The 20,913-nt window shown below is 50.0% G+C and overlaps 1 protein-coding gene across 1 annotated transcript in view; it reads right to left on the minus strand.

The window, feature by feature from the left end:
* LOC144601589 (rab effector MyRIP-like) overlaps positions 1-20,913 on the minus strand; it is a 98,985-nt gene that overhangs the window by 51,558 nt on the left and 26,514 nt on the right. The window contains exons 4-7 of the mRNA XM_078413801.1: positions 7,042-7,178; positions 4,395-4,469; positions 3,482-3,579; positions 187-267 (exon numbers count right to left, since the gene is read on the minus strand). Of these exons, the coding sequence (XP_078269927.1) occupies positions 187-267; positions 3,482-3,579; positions 4,395-4,469; positions 7,042-7,178 (391 nt within the window). The remainder of the gene's footprint in view (positions 1-186; positions 268-3,481; positions 3,580-4,394; positions 4,470-7,041; positions 7,179-20,913) is intronic.

Here is a 20,913-nt window from a genome sequence, read left to right on the forward strand (position 1 = left end):
TTCGCCTAACGGAGGTTGCATAGCAACCTGCTTCCAGGCCTTGGAGGCCACCGTTGGTGGAGCGGGAGCACGTGGCCGCTGGCTGGGTGGGGTCACGTGGGGCGCGGGGCGGTGACGTCACTTTGTTCTGTGTTTGGGAGTGGGGAAGTTGGCATGTCTACATGGGACAGTGTGGGTCTGACTCACCTTCTGCATGATGGTGGTGGCGAGCTCCTCTATCAGGTCCTCCTTGTGCTCCTGTAGATACTGCCTCTCACTCTGCTTCTCCTGCAACAGCACAGACGTTAGATTAGCTGCAGAACATCGCCCGTGACAACAGACACCTTGAAGCAGAACATAGAACGGAACAGGATGAGAGCTGGGGGCAGGGCATGCCTGGAGAACAGCGAAGGAACAGGCCCTTCGGCCCACAATGTCCGTGCCCAACATGATGCCAAGACCAACTTGGGGGCGGCATATCTTGGTGGCGCAGCTGCATCACAGTGCCGGAGACCCGGGTTCCATCCTGACTACGGGCGCCGTCTGTACGGAGTTTGTACGTTCTCCCCGTGACCTGCGTGGGTTTTCTCTGGGTGCTCCGGTTTCCTCCCACACTCCAAAGACGTGAAGGTTTGCAGGTTAAATGGCTTTGTGTAAATGTAAACATTGTCCCTAGTGGGTGTAGGATAGTGTTAGTGTGCGGGGATCGCTGGTCGGCGCGGAACCGGTGGGCCGAAGGGCCTGTTTCCACGCTGTATCTCTAAACTAAACTAAACTAAACTAAACCATCTCTCCCCTGCCTGCACGTGATCCATACCCCTCCATTCCCTGCATATCCATGTGCCTGTCCAAAAGCCTCTGAAACACCACTATGTCTACAGTGTCTGGGCAGACACTATGGGCCCGGACACTGTAGGCCCGGACACTGTAGGCCCGGACACTGTAGGCCCGGACACTGTAGGCCCGGACACTGTAGGCCCGGAGGCCCGGGCGCCGCCTAACGGAGGTTGCGTAGCAACCCGCCTCCTGGCCGGGGCAGCCGCCATTAGTGGAGCGGGAGCACGTGGCCGCTGGCTGGGTGACGACACCTTGTCCTGTATTTGGGAGTGGGATATTTGGTGACCCTAGTGGAGGGACCAGGAGTGGGATCATCAACAGTCAGAACCTTGTCCCCAGGGTGGAGATGTCCAACACTAGAGGGTGTAGCTGTGGGGTGAGAGATGTGTGGGGCAAGTGTTTTACACAGAGGGGGGTGGGGGCCTGGAACGTGCTGCCAGGGGTGGGGGTGGAGGCAGATACCATAGTGGTGTTTAAGAGGCTTTTGGACAGGCACATGGATACGCAGGGAATGGAGGGATATGGATCACGTGCAGGGAGAGGGGAGATGGTCTTGGCATCATGTACAGCACAGACATTGTGGGCCGAAGGGCCTGTTCCAGTGCTGTACTGTTCTATGTTCATATCTATAGCATCGTTCCTAACCTCAGCTCGGCCCGAAGCACTTCATAGCCAGTGAGTAACTCATACCTAATAAATGAAAACAATGTTCAGTCTGTACGTATGTCTAGGGAGGAACTGCAGATGCTGGTTAAAACCGAAGAAAGACACAGAGTGCTGGAGTAACTCAGCGGGTCAGGCAGCATCTGTGGAGGACATGGATAGGTGACGTTTCACAGAGTGCTGGAGTAACTCAGCGGGTCAGGCAGCATCTGTGGAGAGAAGGAATGGGTGACGTTTCGGGGCGAGACCCTTCTACAGAGAGGGAACAACGAAAGAACGATATGCAAAAAGTATCGATGATAATGGAAACAGGCCATTGTTAGCTGTTGTGTGCATGTATATATAAATATATACACACACACACACACACACACACACACACACACACACACACACACACACACACACACACACACACACACACACACACACACACACACACACACACACACACACACACACAGTTATATATACACACACTTACACACACAGTTATATATACACACACACACACACACACACACACACACAGTTATATATACACACACTTACACACACAGTTATATATACACACACACACACACAGTTATATATACACACACTTACACACACAGTTATATATACACACACTTACACACACACACACACACACACACACACACAGTTATATATACACACACTTACACACACAGTTATATATACACACACACACACACACACACAGTTATATATACACACACTTACACACACAGTTATATATACACACACACACACAGTTATATATACACACACTTACACACAGTTATATATACACACACTTACACACAGTTATATATACACACACTTACACACAGTTATATATACACACACTTACACACACAGTTATATATACACACACACACAGTTATATATACACACACTTACACACAGTTATATATACACACTTACACACAGTTATATATACACACACACACACACAGTTATATATACACACACTTACACAGTTATATACACACACACACACACAGTTATATATACACACACTTACACACAGTTATATATACACACACTTACACACAGTTATATATACACACTTACACACACAGTTATATATACACACACACACAGTTATATATACACACACTTACACACAGTTATATATACACATACTTACACACACAGTTATATATACACACACTTACACACACACACACATTTATATATACTCACATTACTCATATACTCACATATATATTTATATATACACACATTTATATATATATATATATATATACACATACACACACACACATAGGACATAGGTTTAAGATGAGAGGGGAAAGAGGAATCTGAGGGGTAACATTTTCACACAGAGAGTGATGGGTGTCTGAAACAAGCTGTCAGGAGGTAGTTGAGGCTGGGATGTTTAAGAAACATTTGGACAGGTACATGGATAGGACAGGTTTGGAGGGATATGGGCCAAACACAGGCAGGTGGGACAAGTGTAGATGGGGCATGTTGGTCGGTGTGGGCAAGGTGGGACTAGTGTAGATGGGGCATGTTGGTTGGTGTGGGTGGGTGGGACTAGTGTAGATGGGGCATGTTGGTCAGTGTGGGTGGGTGGGACTAGTGTAGATGGGGCATGTTGGCCGGTGTGGGTGGGTGGGACTAGTGTAGATGGGGCATGTTGGTCGGTGTGGGCGGGTGGGACTAGTGTAGATGGGGCATGTTGGTCGGTGTGGGTGGGTGGGACTAGTGTAGATGGGGCATGTTGGTCGGTGTGGGTGGGTGGGGCTAGTATAGATGGAGCATGTTGGTTGGCGTGGGCAGGTGGGACTAGTGTAGATAGGGCATGTTGGTCGGTGTGGGTGGGTGGGGCTAGTATAGATGGGGCGGTGTGGGCTGAAGGGCCAGTCTCCACGCTGCATTACTCTGTGCTCCAGGGAGGTGGGTTTGCTGGAGTTACCGAGCCCTTGCTCTCCGTCTCACCCCGTACACTCACCAGACTGTCACTGAAGGAGTCCGCCTTGGTGATGGCCTCCTCGATGGCCTCTTCAGCCACACGCAACGCCACGGCCAGAGTCTCGCTCACCGTGTGACCTGCAACAACGGGAAGAACAGCTAGTATCTGTATTGATCAGGTTGCCAGAGTGTTGTAGAGCAGAGGGATCTAGGAGCGCAGGTACACAGTTCCCTCAAAGTGGTCACAGGTAGACAGGGAGTGTTGTAGAGCAGAGGGATCTAGGTGCGCAGGTACACAGTCTCCTGAAAGTGGTGTCACAGGTAGACAGGGAGTGTTGTAGAGCAGAGGGATCTAGGAGTACAGGTACACAGTTCCCTGAACGTGGGGTCACAGGTAGACAGGGAGTGTTGAAGAGCATTATTATTCTTGCAAATAATTAATTAAAGTTATTTTTGGTTTAAAAAAACGCATTGTTGCGCGTTGATGGAGTGCCACAGTATCTTAGCAGCGATGTATATGGTGTACAAAATCATGAGAGGAATAGATCGGGTAGATGCTCGGAGTCTCTTGCCCAGAGTCGGGGAATCGAGGACCAGAGGGCATAGGTTCAAGGTGAAGGGGAACAGATTTAATAGGAATCCGAGGGGTAACTTTTTCACACAGAGGGTGGTGGGTGTATGGAACAAGCTGCCAGAGGAGGTAGTTGAGGCTGGGACTATCCCATCGTTTAAGAAACAGTTGGACAGGTACATGGATAGGACAGGTTTGGTGGGATATGGACCAAGCGCAGGCAGGTGGGACTCGTGTAGATGGGACATTGTTGGCCGGTGTGGGTGAGTTGAGCCGAAGGGCTTGTGTCCACACTGTATCACTCTGTCACTCTATGTTCAGGTGAAGATGAGAAGCCAGGGTTGGATCCATTGACCGGGACGTGCGCTGCGTGTGGCCTCACCATCAGTCTGTCTGTACGCCACACATCCACCAGCCCGCTCCTCGCCATCCACACTGCCGCCAAGAACACTCCCTCCTGCACACACCAGACGTATGGATGAAAGAGACACGGCCAAGGCATGCAACACCAACAGCCCCGTCACGCACGCACGCACCCTCACCCATCCTTACTAGGCCCAGGAGGTTCAGCTTGTCCCCAACAGCTCTCACCAACCTCCACAGCCCAGACCTGGGGGTGGCCAACTATCTCACTCCCAAATACGGGACAAGGTGACGTCACCGCCCCGCGCCCCACATGACCTCACCCAGCCAGCGGCCACGTGCTCCCGCTCCACCAATGGCGGCCACCCAGGCCGGGAGGCGGGTTGCTATGGAACCTCCATTGTTGCTATGTAAACCTCCATTAAGCGGCGCCCTGGCCTCCGGGCCTACACTGTCCGGACCTACAGCGTCTGGGCCTACAGCGTCCGGGCCTACAGTGACCGGGCCTACAGTGACCGGGCCTACAGTGACCGGGCCTACAGTGCTCCCCGGGCCCAATATAGGACAAGGGCGGTCCCATACGGAACAAACCAATTTAGCCCAAAATACAATAGACAATAGACAATAGGTGCAGGAGGAGGCCATTTGGCCCTTCGAGCCAGCACCGCCATTCAATGTGATCATGGCTGATCATTCTCAATCAGTACCCCGTTCCTGCCTTCTCCCCATACCCCCTGACTCCGCTATCATTAAGAGCTCTATCTAACTCTCTCTTGAATGCATTCAGAGAATTGGCCTCCACTGCCTCCTGAGGCAGAGAATTCCACAGATTCACAACTCTCTGACTGATAAAGTTTTTCCTCATCTCCGTTCTAAATGGCCTACCCCTTATTCTTAAACCGTGGCCCCTTGTTCTGGACTCCCCCAACATTGGGAACATGCTTCCTGCCTCTAACGTGTCCAACCCCTTATTAATAATCTTATAGGTTTCGATAAAATCCCCTCTCATCCTTCTAAATTCCAGTGTATACAAGCCTAGTCGCTCCAGTCTTTGAACATACGACAGTCCCGCCATCCCGGGAATTAACCTAGTAAACCTACGCTGCACGCCCTCAATACGGGATGTCGCGGCTAATAAGGGACAGTTGGCAACCTTAGAAACATGGGACAAGGGCAACACAAGCAATTCCCCTCATGCCCTTGTGGCTAAAGGGATCAAGGGGTATGGAGAGAAGGCAGGTACAGGTTACTGAGCTGGATGTGGCCCTTGTGGCTAAAGGGATCAGGGGGTATGGAGAGAAGGCAGGTACAGGTTACTGAGCTGGATGTGACCCTTGTGGCTAAAGGGATCAGGGGGTATGGAGAGAAGGCAGGTACAGGATACTGAGCTGGATGATCAGCCATGATCATATTGAATGGCGGTGCGTACAGGCTTGAAGGGCCGAATGGCCTACTCCTGCCCCTATTTTCTATGTTTCTATGTATTCACTGGAGTTTAGAAGGATGAGAGGGGATCTTATGGAGACGTATAAAAGGACTGGACAAGCTAGATGCAGGAAAAATGTTCTCAATGTTGAGGGAGTCCAGAACCAGGGGCCACAGTCTTAGAATAAAGGGGAGGCCATTTAAAACTGAGGTGAGAAGGAACTTTTTCACCCAGAGAGTTGTGGAATTCTCTGCCACAGAGGGCAGTGGAGGCCAATTCACTGGATGAATTTAAAAGAGAGTTAGATAGAGCTCTAGGGGCTAGTGGAATCAAGGGATATGGGGAGAAGGCAGGCACGGGTTACTGATTGTGGATGATCAGCCATGATCACAATGAATGGCGGTGCTGGCTCGAAGGGCCAAATGGCCTCCTCGTGCACCTATTTTCTATGTTTTTATGTGCAGGGAGTGGATGAGAAAGTGGGATAGTGTGAATAGGTTCAAGGTGAAGGGGAAAAGATTTAATAGGAATCTGAGGGGTAACTTTTTCACACTGAGGGTGGTGGGTGTATGGAACAAGCTGCCGGAGGAGGTAGTTGAGGCTGGGACTGTCCCAATGTTTAACAAACAATTGGACAGGTACATGGATAGGACAAGTTTGGAGGGTTATGGACCAAGCGCAGGCAGGTGGGACTGGAGTAGATGGGACCTGTTGGCCAGTGTGGGCAAGTTGGGCCGAAAGGCCTGTTTCCACACTGTATCACCCGATGACTCTAGTATGGATGGGTGATCGATGATCAGCATGGACTAGGTGGACCGAAGGGCCTGTTTCCATGTTGTATCAAAACAACATGACAGACACAAAATGTTGGAGTAACTCAGCGGGTCAGGGAGCATCTCTGGAGAGAAGGAATGGGTGACGTTTCGGGTCGAGATGAAACGTCACCCATTCCTTCTCTCCCGAGATGCTGCCTGACTCGCTGAGTTACTCCAGCATTTTGAATCTATCTTTGGTGTAAACCTGCGTCTGCAGTTCCCCCCCTTCAAACAATGTAACAGACAGCAGGTGAGGTTGTGGTGGGAACAGCAGAGGGATCTAGGAGCACAGGTACACAGTCGCCTGAAAGTGTGGCGTCACAGGTAGACAGGGAGTGTTGTAGAGCAGAGAGACTAGGAGCGCAGGTACACAGTCCCCTGAAATTGGCGTCACAGAGAGACGGGTGGTTGAGGAGGCTCGGTACCTATGGTGCTGGCTGGGCTCCCTCTGCCAGCCAGGCGGCGTTTGTACAGGGTGTGCACCACCTTGGCACTGCCAAAGTGTTTGAAGCGGCCCTTCACGTTATTATAGTACCACTCCAGCGACTGTGTACGCAGCAACCTGCAGGGACAAGAGAACACTCACCCAGCGAGAAACACCGTCACACACACACACGGACAACACAGTCACCCAGGGACAACACACCGTCACACACACACACGGACAACACAGTCACCCAGGGACAACACACCGTCACACACACACACGGACAACACAGTCACCCAGGGACAACACACCGTCACACACACGGACAACACAGTCACCCAGGGACAACACACCGTCACACACACACACGGACAACACAGTCACCCAGGGACAACACACCATCACACACACACACGGACAACACAGTCACCCAGGGACAACACACCATCACACACACACACGGACAACACAGTCACCCAGGGACAACACACCGTCACACACACGGACAACACAGTCACCCAGGGACAACACACCATCACACACACACACGGACAACACAGTCACCCAGGGACAACACACCGTCACACACACACACGGACAACACAGTCACCCAGGGACAACACACCGTCACACACACACACGGACAACACAGTCACCCAGGGACAACACACCGTCACACACACGGACAACACAGTCACCCAGGGACAACACACCGTCACACACACACACGGACAACACAGTCACCCAGGGACAACACACCGTCACACACACACACGGACAACACAGTCACCCAGGGACAACACACCGTCACACACACGGACAACACAGTCACCCAGGGACAACACACCATCACACACACACACGGACAACACAGTCACCCAGGGACAACACACCGTCACACACACGGACAACACAGTCACCCAGGGACAACACACCGTCACACACACGGACAACACAGTCACCCAGGGACAACACACCGTCACACACACACACGGACAACACAGTCACCCAGGGACAACACACCGTCACACACACGGACAACACAGTCACCCAGGGACAACACACCGTCACACACACACACGGACAACACAGTCACCCAGGGACAACACACCGTCACACACACGGACAACACAGTCACCCAGGGACAATACACCGTCACACACACACACGGACAACACAGTCACCCAGGGACAACACACCATCACACACACACACGGACAACACAGTCACCCAGGGACAACACACCGTCACACACACACACGGACAACACAGTCACCCAGGGACAACACACCGTCACACACACACACGGACAACACAGTCACCCAGGGACAACACACCATCACACACACACACGGACAACACAGTCACCCAGGGACAACACACCGTCACACACACACACGGACAACACAGTCACCCAGGGACAACACACCGTCACACACACACACGGACAACACAGTCACCCAGGGACAACACACCGTCACACACACACACGGACAACACAGTCACCCAGGGACAATACACCGTCACACACACGGACACGAGGGCAGACAACCTGTAATGGCAACTTTCCAACTTTCCCAGTGACCTCTTTCCACTTGCCATTACTACACGGGGAGTGAGAGTGATCGTACCCAGACCCAACAGAACACATCTCCCAGTCGTTATTTCCAGTTTAATTGGTTGTTTATTGAAGTAGTTGTACAAACAAGGAGATGAACATCCCAGGCTGTACTTATTCCGCATACAAGTTGTAGCCGGCTGCTCTGTCCCAGGTCTCGGGTCGGTCCAGTCGTTGGTCTGTCCAGTCGTTGGTCGGTCCAGTCGTTGGTCTGTCCAGTCGGTGGTCTGTCCAGTCGGTGGTCTGTCCAGTTGGTCTGTCCAGTCGTTGGTCGGTCCAGTCGGTGGTCTGTCCAGTCGTTGGTCGGTCCAGTCGTTGGTCGGTCCAGTCGGTGGTCTGTCCAGTCGGTGGTCTGTCCAGTCGGTGGTCTGTCCAGTCGGTGGTCTGTCCAGTCGGTGGTCTGTCCAGTCGGTGGTCTGTCCAGTCGGTGGTCTGTCCAGTCGGTGGTCTGTCCAGTCGGTGGTCTGTCCAGTCGGTGGTCTGTCCAGTCGGTGGTCTGTCCAGTCGGTGGTCTGTCCAGTCGGTGGTCTGTCCAGTCGGTGGTCTGTCCAGTCTGTGGTCTGTCCAGTCGGTGGTCTGTCCAGTCCTAATAAGCCCCCCCCCCTGGGCCTAATACGGGACAAGGGCGGTTCTGCACGGGTCAAAACAATTTAGCCCAATATACGGGATGTCCCGGCTAATACGGGACAGTTGGCAACCGTACATATGGCAGACACAAGGATGAAAAGTGCCTGGAGAAGTTTCGGGAAACACCCGTAATGATCTGAAAACTGCCTTTAATATTCCATTCCATCAGAAACAAAATCAATACTTAATTGGAAAGAAAACGGTGCTTGAGAATGCAATTTATGGGCAGTGAAAGACCTGAGCACATTGAAACCTTGCTTAAAGACATCAGGCCAGCAGCGGTCATCAATAATTTATTGAGCATTTGCATTAAAACCAGTCGTCAGTGTGGGCTCGAAGCAAGGAAAAAAACTGCAGGTGCTGGTTTAAATCGAAGACACAAAATGCTGGAGTAACTCAGCGGGTCAGGCAGCATCTCTGGAGAACATGGATAGGTGACGTTTCACAGAGTGCTGGAGTAACTCAGCGGGTCAGGCAGCATCTCGGGAGAGAAGGAATGTGTGACGTTTCGGGTCGAGACCCTTCTTCAGACTCAAGGGCCTTGACCCGAAATGTCACCCATTCCTTCTCTCCCGAGATGCTGCCTGACCCGCTGAGTTACTCCAGCATTTTGTGTCTACCTTAGGCTTGAAGCTAGCAGGTCTTTGATTTGGACAGCTCTCCTTCAAATGGCTCTGGGTGACTTTACAAAAAACATTACCGATGTTGGGGGAGTCCAGAACCAGGGGCCACCATCTAAGAATAAAGGGGAGGCCATTTAGGACTGAGATGAGGAGAAACCTCTGTACCCAAGGAGTTGTGAATCAGTAGAATTCGCTGCCACAGAAGGCAGTGGAGGTCAATTCACTGGAGGTTTTCAAGAGACTTACTGATTGAGAATGATCAGCCATGATCACAATGAATGGCGGTGATGGCTCGAAGGGGCCAAATGGCCTCCTCCTGCACCTATCTTTGATATTTCTATGTTTCTTTGTAGCAGTTTAGTTTAGTTTAGAGATACAGTATGCAAACAGGCCCTTTGGCCCACCGGGTCGGCGCCGACCAGCGATCCCCGCACACTAACACTATCCTACACACATTGCACATTTTACACTCACACCAACCCAATTAACCTACAAACCTGCACGTCTTTGGAGTGTGGGAGGAAACCGGAGCGCCCGGAGAAAACCCACGCAGGTCACGGGGAGAACGTACAAACTCCGTACAGACAGCACCCGTAGTGGGGGTGGAACCCGGGTCTCTGGCGCTGTGAGGCAACAGCTCTACCCGCTGCACCAGTGGGAATGTGGAAACACAAGGAACAATAGAGTTACAGCGCCGGAGAACCGGGCGCTCCGGTTTCCTCCGACACTCCAAAGACGTGCAGGTTTGTAGGTAAATCTTGGGGAAAATCATGGCTGATCATCTACAATCAGCACCCCGTTCCTGCCTTCTCCCCATACCCCCTGACTCCGCTATCCTTAAGAGCTCTATCTAGCTCTCTCTTGAAAGCCTCCAGAGAATTGGCCTCCACTGCCTTCTGGGGCAGAGAATTCCACAGATTCACAACTCTCTGAGTGAAAATGTTTTTCCTCATCTCAGTTCTAAATGGCCTACCCCTTATTCTTAAACTGTGGCCCCTGGTTCTGGACTCCCCCAACATTGGGAACATGTTTCCTGCCTCTAACGTGTCCAATCCCTTAATAATCTTATATGATTCCATAAGATCCCCTCTCATCCTTCTAAATTCCAGCGTATACAAGCCTAGTCGCTCCAGTCTTTCAACATATGACAGTCCCGCCATTCCGGGAATTAACCTAGTAAACCTACGCTGCACGCCCTTAGTAGCTAAAAATCTCATTCCTCAAATTTGGAGATCAAAACTGCACACAATATCCATGTACTCTGTCCCTGTAGCTCAGGCCCTCGAGTCCTGGCAACATCCCCATCGATCTTCTCTGCCACCCTCCAGACTAATCTCTCTATAATACGAAATCTAACGGTTTTTGCAATCACATTATTGGTTTTTTTAATGCCTGATTTATGAGTATTTCCCCACAGCAGTGTTTCATCATCATGGTAAGTCCCACTGGTATTCAATAGTGCTGACATAAGGCCATTGTCTACACAATGCTGAGTCTACACAATGCTGAGTCGGCACATCTTACGCCTGGGTCGCAGAAGGAGAGGATATTTTGCCGTCAAATGCACAGTCTCTCAACCAACCTGCCTCAATAAACAAAAAATACCAAGCAGAACAGCTAAGTGCCAAACACAAACTACTGGAGAATCTCAGCGGGTCGGGCAGCATCTACATTTAATTTTTGTTTAGAGATACAGCGCGGAAACACTCTGTGAAACGTCACCTATCCATGTTCTCCACAGATGCTGCCTGACCTGCTGAGTTACTCCAGCACTCTGTGAAACGTCACCTATCCATGTTCTCCACAGGTGCTGCCTGACCTGCTGAGTTACTCCAGCACTCTGTGAAACGTCACCTATCCATGTTCTCCACAGATGCTGCCTGACCCGCTGAGTTACTCCAGTATTTGTGTCTACACAGTATGAACATTGACATCTGTTATTCCCATTACCTCCTGCATTCCCTCTCTCTTCCCCCCAGATGCAGGTTATGGAAGCCAGCCTGTTTGCTGGTGTTCACTGAAGGGTTGTTTCTGTGCTGTGGCTCCAACAGTATTTAAAAGACATTTGAAAGGTTTAAGGGCCAGACGCGGGCCAATGGGACTAGGGTGGATGGGGCATCTTGGTCGGTCTGGAAACGTTGGGCCGAAGGGCCTTTTTCAGTGCTGTGTGACTCTGTGACTTTATTAAACATCATCAAAGACAAGTTTCAGAGACACGGATAACTTGGCGGCACGGTGGTGCAGCGGGTAGAGCTGCTGCCTCACGGCGCCAGAGACCCGGGTTCCATCCCCACTACGGGTGCTGTCTGTACGGAGTTTGTACGTTCTCCCCGTGACCTGCGTGGGTTTTCTCCGGGTGCTCCGGTTTCCTCCCACACTCCAAAGACGTGCAAATTTGTAGGTTAATTGGCTTGGTAAAATTGTAAACTGTCCCCAGTGTGTGTAGGATAGTGTTAGTGTGCGGGGATCGCTGGTCGGCGTGGACTCAGTGGGCCGAAGGGCCTGTTTCCTCCCTGTATCTCTAAACTAAACTCTAAAAATAACAACGCATTTCTGATTGCATTTCTTGGGCAGCTTACACACCAGCATGATGAATGTTGTCTTGTGTAGGAAGGAACTGCAGATGCTGATTTACCTCTAAGATTAGGGTTGCCACCTATCTCATTCCCAAATAAGGGACACAGGGTCCACTTATGACCTCACATGACCTCACCCGGTCAGCGGCCACGTGCTCTTGCTCCACCAATGGCAGCCGCCCATGCCGGGAGGCGGAGGCCTGGCAGCTCGTATTAATCACGTGGGTGACGGTAGGATAATAGATTTTTACCAAGCTAATCAATGACAAGTCAATGACTTGAGATATTGCAACTTCAAATCAAATGACTAACTAACTTAAACGTTGTGAGATCTCTTGTTGTTGCTTGCGTCCAGAAAATTATCGTTCCACCCAATCGGCTTTGGAACTAAATTGATAAACGAGAAGCTAGCTACTTTATCGTAAAGATCTACATTCGTGACGTTATAGATTCATTGTAATCTACCATAGTTGGAGCGAACCGTTTTTAAAATCAGCTCTGCAGGAACTCAAGGGGCCAGTCCCACTTTGGCGTTTTTTAGGCGACTGTCACAGTCATAGCAGATCGCCGAAAAACCGGCGACTGGACCCTCCCCCCACGACAACGTCTACGACAAGCAACAACAACCTACCACCTAGTCGACGGCAAGCTACGGCAAGCTACCGACAACCGGTGACCCAGTCGTCACGACTTAGGACGTCCACCTACGACCGCACCTACGACAACCTACGACCACACAGGCAACAACCTACGTCTACCCGTGACAACCTACGTCTACCCGTGACAACCTACGTCTACCCGTGACAACCTACGTCTACCCGTGACAACCTACGTCTACCCGTGACAACCTACGTCCACCCGTGACAACCTACGTCTACCCGTGACAAGCTACGACCACCCAAGACAAGCTACGACCCTGTCGGCAACAACTGAAGACAATCCACGTCATTTTGGCCTCCGGTTTTGACGCCGGTACCTGTCGCCGGTTGACGTAGGTAGTCGCCAATGGAATTCACCAAAGTCAGCACCGGCGACAACCTACGTCACCCGGCGACAACCTACGACAGCGCCCCCATCAGGAGACGTCAAGCTACCATCGTTGGCGTCAAACCAACAGTCGCCCAAAAATTTTTAACATTTCGAAATCCAGCGGCGACCAGAAAGACGCTACGACTCGTTCGAGACGACTCATGACCGTACGGGCGACTCCCCGGCAACCGTGTGGCCACAGCCTGGTCGCCTGTAGTCACCTAAACAATCACCTCAGTGGGACAGGCTGGAGCGATTGGGCTTGTATACACTGGAATTTAGAAGGATGAGGGGGGATCTTATTGAAACATATAAGATAATTAGGGGATTGGACACATTAGAGGCAGATAACATGTTCCCAATGTTGGGGGAGTCCAGAACAAGGGGCCACAGTTTGAGAATAAGGGGTAGGCCATTTAGAACGGAGATGAGGAAGAACTTTTTCAGTCAGAGGGTGGTGAAGGTGTGGAATTCTCTGCCTCAGAAGGCAGTGGAGGCCAGTTCGTTGGATGCTTTCAAGAGAGAGCTGGATAGAGCTCTTAAGGATAGCGGAGTGAGGGGGTATGGGGAGAAGGCAGGAACGGGGTACTGATTGATAGTGATCAGCCATGATCGCATTGAATGGCGGTGCTGGCTCGAAGGGCTGAATGGCCTACTCCTGCACCTATTGTCTATTGTCTATTGTCTATTGTCTATTGACAGGGGTTTAAGTCAGAACCTACCTAAGATTATCTGCCGTGGAGTGATTTGGAGATAAGAACTTTCTCAACCAAGGACAGATCAATAGCTGCCTTTGGTGAAGAAACATAAATCCATCTCTTGGAGTTATTGGCAGATAATTAGCTGTTGTACAGAGACCAAAGCCACAGCGATTCACACCTGAGAGATCGTTTGTCGCTGAGCTTTGAAGCTAGAAACGGCTCAGAAATTAATGTCTGCGTTTAGTGTAGGAAAATAACTGCAGATGCTGGTACAAATTGAATGTTTCACAAAATGCTGGAGTAACTCAGCGGGTCAGGCAGCATCTAGGAGTGAGGGAATGGGTGACGTTTCGGGTCGAGACCCTTCTTCAGAAGAAAAGTCTCCACCCAAAACATCACCCATTCCCTCTCTCCTAGATGCTGCCTGACCTGCTGAGTTACTCCAACATTTTGTGATAATGTCTGCGTTGAAATTGGTTTACAAAAACATACATAGACACAAAGAAAATAGGTGCAGGAGGAGGCCATTCGAGCCAGCACCGCCATTCATTGTGATCATGGTTGATCATCCACAATCAGTAACCCGTGCCTGCCTTCTCCCCATATCCCTTGATTCCACTAGCCCCTAGAGCTCTATCTAACTCTCTTTTCAATTCATCCTGTGATTTGGCCTCCACTGCCCTCTGTGGCAGAGGAAGACGGTTAATTGCAGTAAGCTTTTGGAAAGCTGGTCCCATCGTAACTGGTGCAGTGAGCCACAGATTGCCATCCACATAGCAACGACCTTGGGAGTCCCTGGATACTGGCCTTATTGGCATTCCAAAGAAAGACACGGCCACATCTGCTAGCTTACAAGAAGCACAGAGAATGCCTGCACGTAAATCCGATGTCGAGCCAGTGGGCAGCACCATCAGAATGGGTTCCCAAAGGGACAATGATTTGTCCCTCACAGTTCTCTGACGTCCTGGAGTGGGTGGCCTCCCTGAAGAGCCAGTGCCAGATTGAAGGAGAAGAGGAAGACCAGGGAAACCCAAGATATCAACAAACCACATGCTCCATTGCTGAGTGTGCCACACAGCACAGCCATGTAAACTCTCCTACCTGCCTGACCTGCTGAGTTACTCCAGCATTTTGTGATACCTTCGTGTAAACTCAGATATCATTGGACCCGAGGGCAGGACCCCAAACGTCTCACCCTCTGAATTGATCTTCAATCTGACAACACAATCTGCCACAGGCAATGATGGTCCAATTCTATACTGCTATCATTGAGTCCGTCCTCACCATCTCCATCATGGTCTGGTTTGGCTCAGCCACCAAGTACCACATCCGGAGGCTGCAATGGATCATTCGCACAGCTGAGAAGGTTGTTATAGACAATAGACAATAGGTGCAGGAGTAGGCCATTCAGCCCTTCGAGCCAGCACCGCCATTCAATGCGATCATGGCTGATCACTCTCAATCAGTACCCCGTTCCTGCCTTCTCCCCATACCCCCTCACTCCGCTATCCTTAAGAGCTCTATCCAGCTCTCTCTTGAAAGCATCCAACGAACTGGCCTCCACTGCCTTCTGAGGCAGAGAATTCCACACCTTCACCACTCTCTGACTGAAAAAGTTCTTCCTCATCTCCGTTCTAAATGGCCTACCCCTTATTCTTAAACTGTGGCCCCTTGTTCTGGACTCCCCCAACATTGGGAACATGTTTCCTGCCTCTAATGAGTCCAATCCCCTAATTATCTTATATGTTTCAATAAGATCCCCCCTCATCCTTCTAAATTCCAGCGTATACAAGCCTAATTGCTCCAGCCTTTCAACATACGACAGTCCCGCCATTCCGGGAATTAACCTAGTGAACCTACGCTGCACGCCCTCAATAGCAAGAATATCCTTCCTCAAATTTGGAGACCAAAACTGCACACAGTACTCCAGGTGCGGTCTCACCAGGGCCCGGTACAACTGTAGAAGGACCTCTTTGCTCCTATACTCAACTCCTCTTGTTATGAAGGCCAACATTCCATTGGCTTTCTTCACTGCCTGCTGTACCTGCATGCTTCCTTTCAGTGACTGATGCACTAGGACACCCAGATCTCGTTGAACATCCCCTCTTCCTAACTTGACACCATTCAGATAATAATCTGCCTTTCTATTCTTACTTCCAAAGTGAATAACCTCATACTTATCTACATTAAACTGCATCTGCCATGTATCCGCCCACTCACACAACCTGTCCAAGTCACCCTGCAGCCTTATTGCATCTTCCTCACAATTCACACTACCCCCCAGATTAGTATCATCTGCAAATTTGCTAATGGTACTTTTAATCCCTTCATCTAAGTCATTAATGTATATCGTAAATAGCTGGGGTCCCAGCACCGAACCTTGCGGTACCCCACTGGTCCTGCCTGCCATTCCGAAAGGGACCCATTTATCCCCACTCTTTGCTTTCTGCCTGTCAACCAATTTTCTATCCATGTCAGTACCCTACCCCCAATACCATGTGCTCTAATTTTGCCCACTAATCTCCTATGTGGGACCTTGTCGAAGGCTTTCTGAAAGTCGAGGTACACCACATCCACTGACTCTCCCTTGTCAATTTTCCTAGTTACATCCTCAAAAAATTCCAGTAGATTTGTCAAGCATGATTTCCCCTTCGTAAATCCATGCTGACTCGCAATGATCCTGTTACCGCTATCCAAATGCTCAGCAATTTCGTCTTTTATAATTGACTCCAGCATCTTCCCCACCACTGATGTCAGACTAACTGGTCTATAATTACCCGTTTTCTCTCTCCCTCCTTTCTTAAAAAGTGGGATAACATTTGCTATCCTCCAATCCACAGGAACTGATCCTGAATCTATAGAACATTGAAAAATGATCTCCAATGCTTCCACTATTTCTAGAGCCACCTCCTTAAGTACTCTGGGATGCAGACCATCAGGCCCTGGGGATTTATCAGCCTTCAGTCCCATCAGTCTACCCAAAACCATTTCCTACCTAATGTGGATTTCCTTCAGTTCCTCCATCACCCTAGGTTCTCCGGCCCCTAGAACATTTGGGAGATTGTGTGTATCTTCCTCAGTGAAGACTGATCCAAAGTAACGGTTTAACTCGTCTGCCATTTCTTTGTTCCCCATAATAAATTCCCCTGCTTCTGTCTTCAAGGGACCCACATTTGCCTTGACTATTTTTTTCCTCTTCACGTACCTAAAAAAACTTTTGCTATCCTCCTTTATATTATTGGCTAGTTTACCCTCGTACCTCATCTTTTCTCCCCGTATTGCCTTTTTAGTTAACTTTTGTTGCTCATTAAAAGAGTCCTAATCCTCTGTCTTCCCACTCTTCTTTGCTATGTTATACTTCCTCTCCTTAATTTTTATGCTGTCCTTGACTTCCCTTGTCAGCCACAGGTGTCTCTTACTCCCCTTAGAGTCTTTCCGCCTCTTTGGGATAAATTGATCCTGCAACCTCTGCATTATTCCCAGGAATACCTGCCATTGCTGTTCTACCGTCTTCTCTGCTAGGGCCTCCTTCCAGTCAATTTTGGCCAGCTCCCGCCTCATGCCTCTGTAATCCCCTTTGCTATACTGTAATACTGACACTTCCGATTTTCCCTTCTGCCTTTCCATTTGCAGAGTAAAACTTATCATGTTGTGATCACTGCCTCCTAATGGCTCTTTTACCTCTAGTCCCCTTATCAGATCAGGATCATTACACAACACTAAATCCAGAATTGCCTTCTCCCTGGTAGGCTCCAGTACAAGCTGTTCTAAGAATCCATCTCGAACGCACTCTACAAACTCTCTTTCCTGGGGTCCATTTCCAACCTGATTTTCCCAGTCTACCTGCATGTTGAAATCTCCCATAACCACCGTAGCATTACATTTGTGACACGCCAATTTTATCTCCTGATTCAACTTGCACCCTATGTCGAGGCTACTGTTTGGGGGCCTATAGATAACTCCCATTAGGGTCTTTTTACCCTTACAATTTCTCATTTCTATCCATACTGATTCAACATCTCCTGATTCTATGTCACCCCTTGCAAGGGAATGAATATCATTCCTTACCATCAGAGCAACCCCACCCCCTCTGCCCACCTGTCTGTCTTTTCTATACGTTGTGTACCCCTGAATATTCAGTTCCCAGCCCTGGTCCTCTTGTAGCCATGTCTCAGTGATCCCTACAACATCATACTTGCCCATGACTAACTGAGCCTCAAGCTCATCCACTTTATTTGTTGGCTGCAACCTTCCCCCCATTGACGAACTGTACACTGCAAGGGCCAGGAAGCGAGCGGGCAAGATCATCTCTGACCCCTCTCACCCTGGCCACAAACTCTTTGAAGCACTTCCCTCTGGAAGGCGACTCCGGACTGTCAAAGCAGCCACAGCCAGACATAAAAACAGCTTTTTTCCACGAGTGATAGTTGTACTCAACAACCAAAGTCTGGAGTCTCTTTTTGCTCTGGTTTATTTTCACCCACATGTTTAGACCGTAATGTTGTATCCTTATTGTTTTGATGTGTTTATGCTTTATTCTTAATTGTTAACTGTGTGGTTGTGTTGTCATTTGTGCGCGGAGCACCAAGGCACATTCCTTGTATATGCACATACTTGGCCAATAAACTTATTCATTCATTCATTCATTCATTCATTCATTCATTCCAATCTTGTTCTTTGTCTCATGCATATCGGACGCACTCTGCTCGTATGAAGGCTAAGGCAGACCTGGGCATTCTCGAAGAACAGGCTGCCTTCATGGAAGTCAGGCATGAGATGGAGGCACGGGAACAGAGAAAGGAGGAAGAACCGAAGAAACATAGAAAATAGGTGCAGGAGGAGGCCATTCGGCCCTTCGAGCCAGCACCGCCATTCATTGTGATCATGGCTGATCATCCACAATCAGTAACCCGTGCCTGCCTTCTCCCCATATCCCTTGATTCCACTAGCCCCTAGAGCTCTATCTAACTCTCTCTTAAATCCATCCAGTGATTTGGCCTCCACTGCCCTCTGTGGTAGAGAATTCCACAGGTGAAAAAGTACCTTCTCACTTCAGTTTAAAATGGCCTCCCCTTTATTCTAAGACTCTGTGGCCCCTGGTTCTGGACTCCCCCAACATTGGGAAATTTTCCCTGCATCTAGCTTGTCCAGTCCTTTTATAATTTTATACGTCTCTATAAGATCCCCTCTCATTCTTCCTTTAGCCAGAGAGTGGTGAATCTGTGGAATTCTTTGCTACAGACGGCTGTGGAGGCCAAGTCAGTGGATATATTTAAGGCAGAGATAGATTATTGATCAGTACAGGTGTTAGGGGTTATAGGGAGAAGGCAGGAGAATGGGGTTAGGAGGGATAGATAGATCAGCCATGATTGGATGGCGGAGTAGACTTGATGGGCCGAATGGCCTAATTCTACTCCTATAACTTGTGAAAGCAGGCAAACGGGACTATCTTAGACGGGACATCCTGGTCGGTGTGGTTATGTTGGGCTGAAGGGCCTGTTTCCATGTTTTATTCCCCATTGTCGGAAGCAAGTTTCAGACTGTCGGGCAGCTGACGGTGAGTGAGACTAGGGTTGCCAACTGTCCCATATTAGCCGGGACTTCCTGTAATTTGGGCTAAATTGGTTTGAACCGTACAGGACCGCCCTTGTCCCGTATTAGGCCTGGGGTGCACCGTAGGCCCAGACGCTGTAGGCCCGGACGATGTAGGCCCGGACGGTGTAGGCCCGGACGCTGTAGGCCCGGACGCTGTAGGCCCAGACGCTGTAGGCCCGGACGCTGTAGGCCCGGACGCTGTAGGCCCGGACGGTGTAGGCCCGGACGCTGTAGGCCCGGACGCTGTAGGCCCGGACGCTGTAGGCCCGGACGCTGTAGGCCCGGACGCTGTAGGCCCGGACGTTGTAGGCCCGGACGCTGTAGGCCCGGACGGTGTAGGCCCGGACGGTGTAGGCCCGGACGCTGTAGGCCCGGACGCTGTAGGCCCGGACGCTGTAGGCCCGGAGGCCGCCAGATCAAGCAACCAGACTATCCTTGCGGGAAAAGAAACGCAGTGAAAACCACCACCACAAAAAGCTGCCAATCCCAACCAAGGTACAGCTACCACCTGGTCACAGGTGTGACTGGAAGAACCGGATGTCCCTCGATAGCATAGATACTAGAGGAGCAAGATGAACCACTCCGTTGACATCGCCTATACTGAAGTGTAGTACGCAAAGGAGCGCAACCGCCACCATTTTAGTAGACAAAACCCGCCGTTCGCTATGCCTCTCGCAGTGTAATCAGTGTTGCGGGAGAACAGTATAATAATAATAATAATAATGCATTTTATTTATATAGCGCTTTTCATATACTCAAAGACGCTTTACAGAGATTTTGAGAACATAGGGAAATGAATAAATAGATAAATAAGTAAATAAATAAATGAATGAACAGAGAAAGGAGACAGTAGGTGAGGTGACCTTCAGTGGTTGAAGGCAGTACTGAACAGGTGAGACTTCAGCGATGTTTTGAATGTGGTGAGTGTGGAGGAGTCTCTAACGGTTTGGGGTAGTGAGTTCCATAGGGTGGGAGCAGCGATGGAGAAAGCCCTGTCCCCCCAGGATCTGAGTTTAGTCCGGATGTGGGGGGATAGGAGATTGGCAGCGGCAGAGCGGAGGGTGCAGGTGGGAGTGTGCCTGTGGAGGAGGTCGGTCAGGT

This window comes from Rhinoraja longicauda, chromosome 2, assembly GCF_053455715.1.
Source record: "Rhinoraja longicauda isolate Sanriku21f chromosome 2, sRhiLon1.1, whole genome shotgun sequence".
In the NCBI taxonomy this organism is placed as follows: Eukaryota; Metazoa; Chordata; class Chondrichthyes; order Rajiformes; family Arhynchobatidae; genus Rhinoraja; species Rhinoraja longicauda.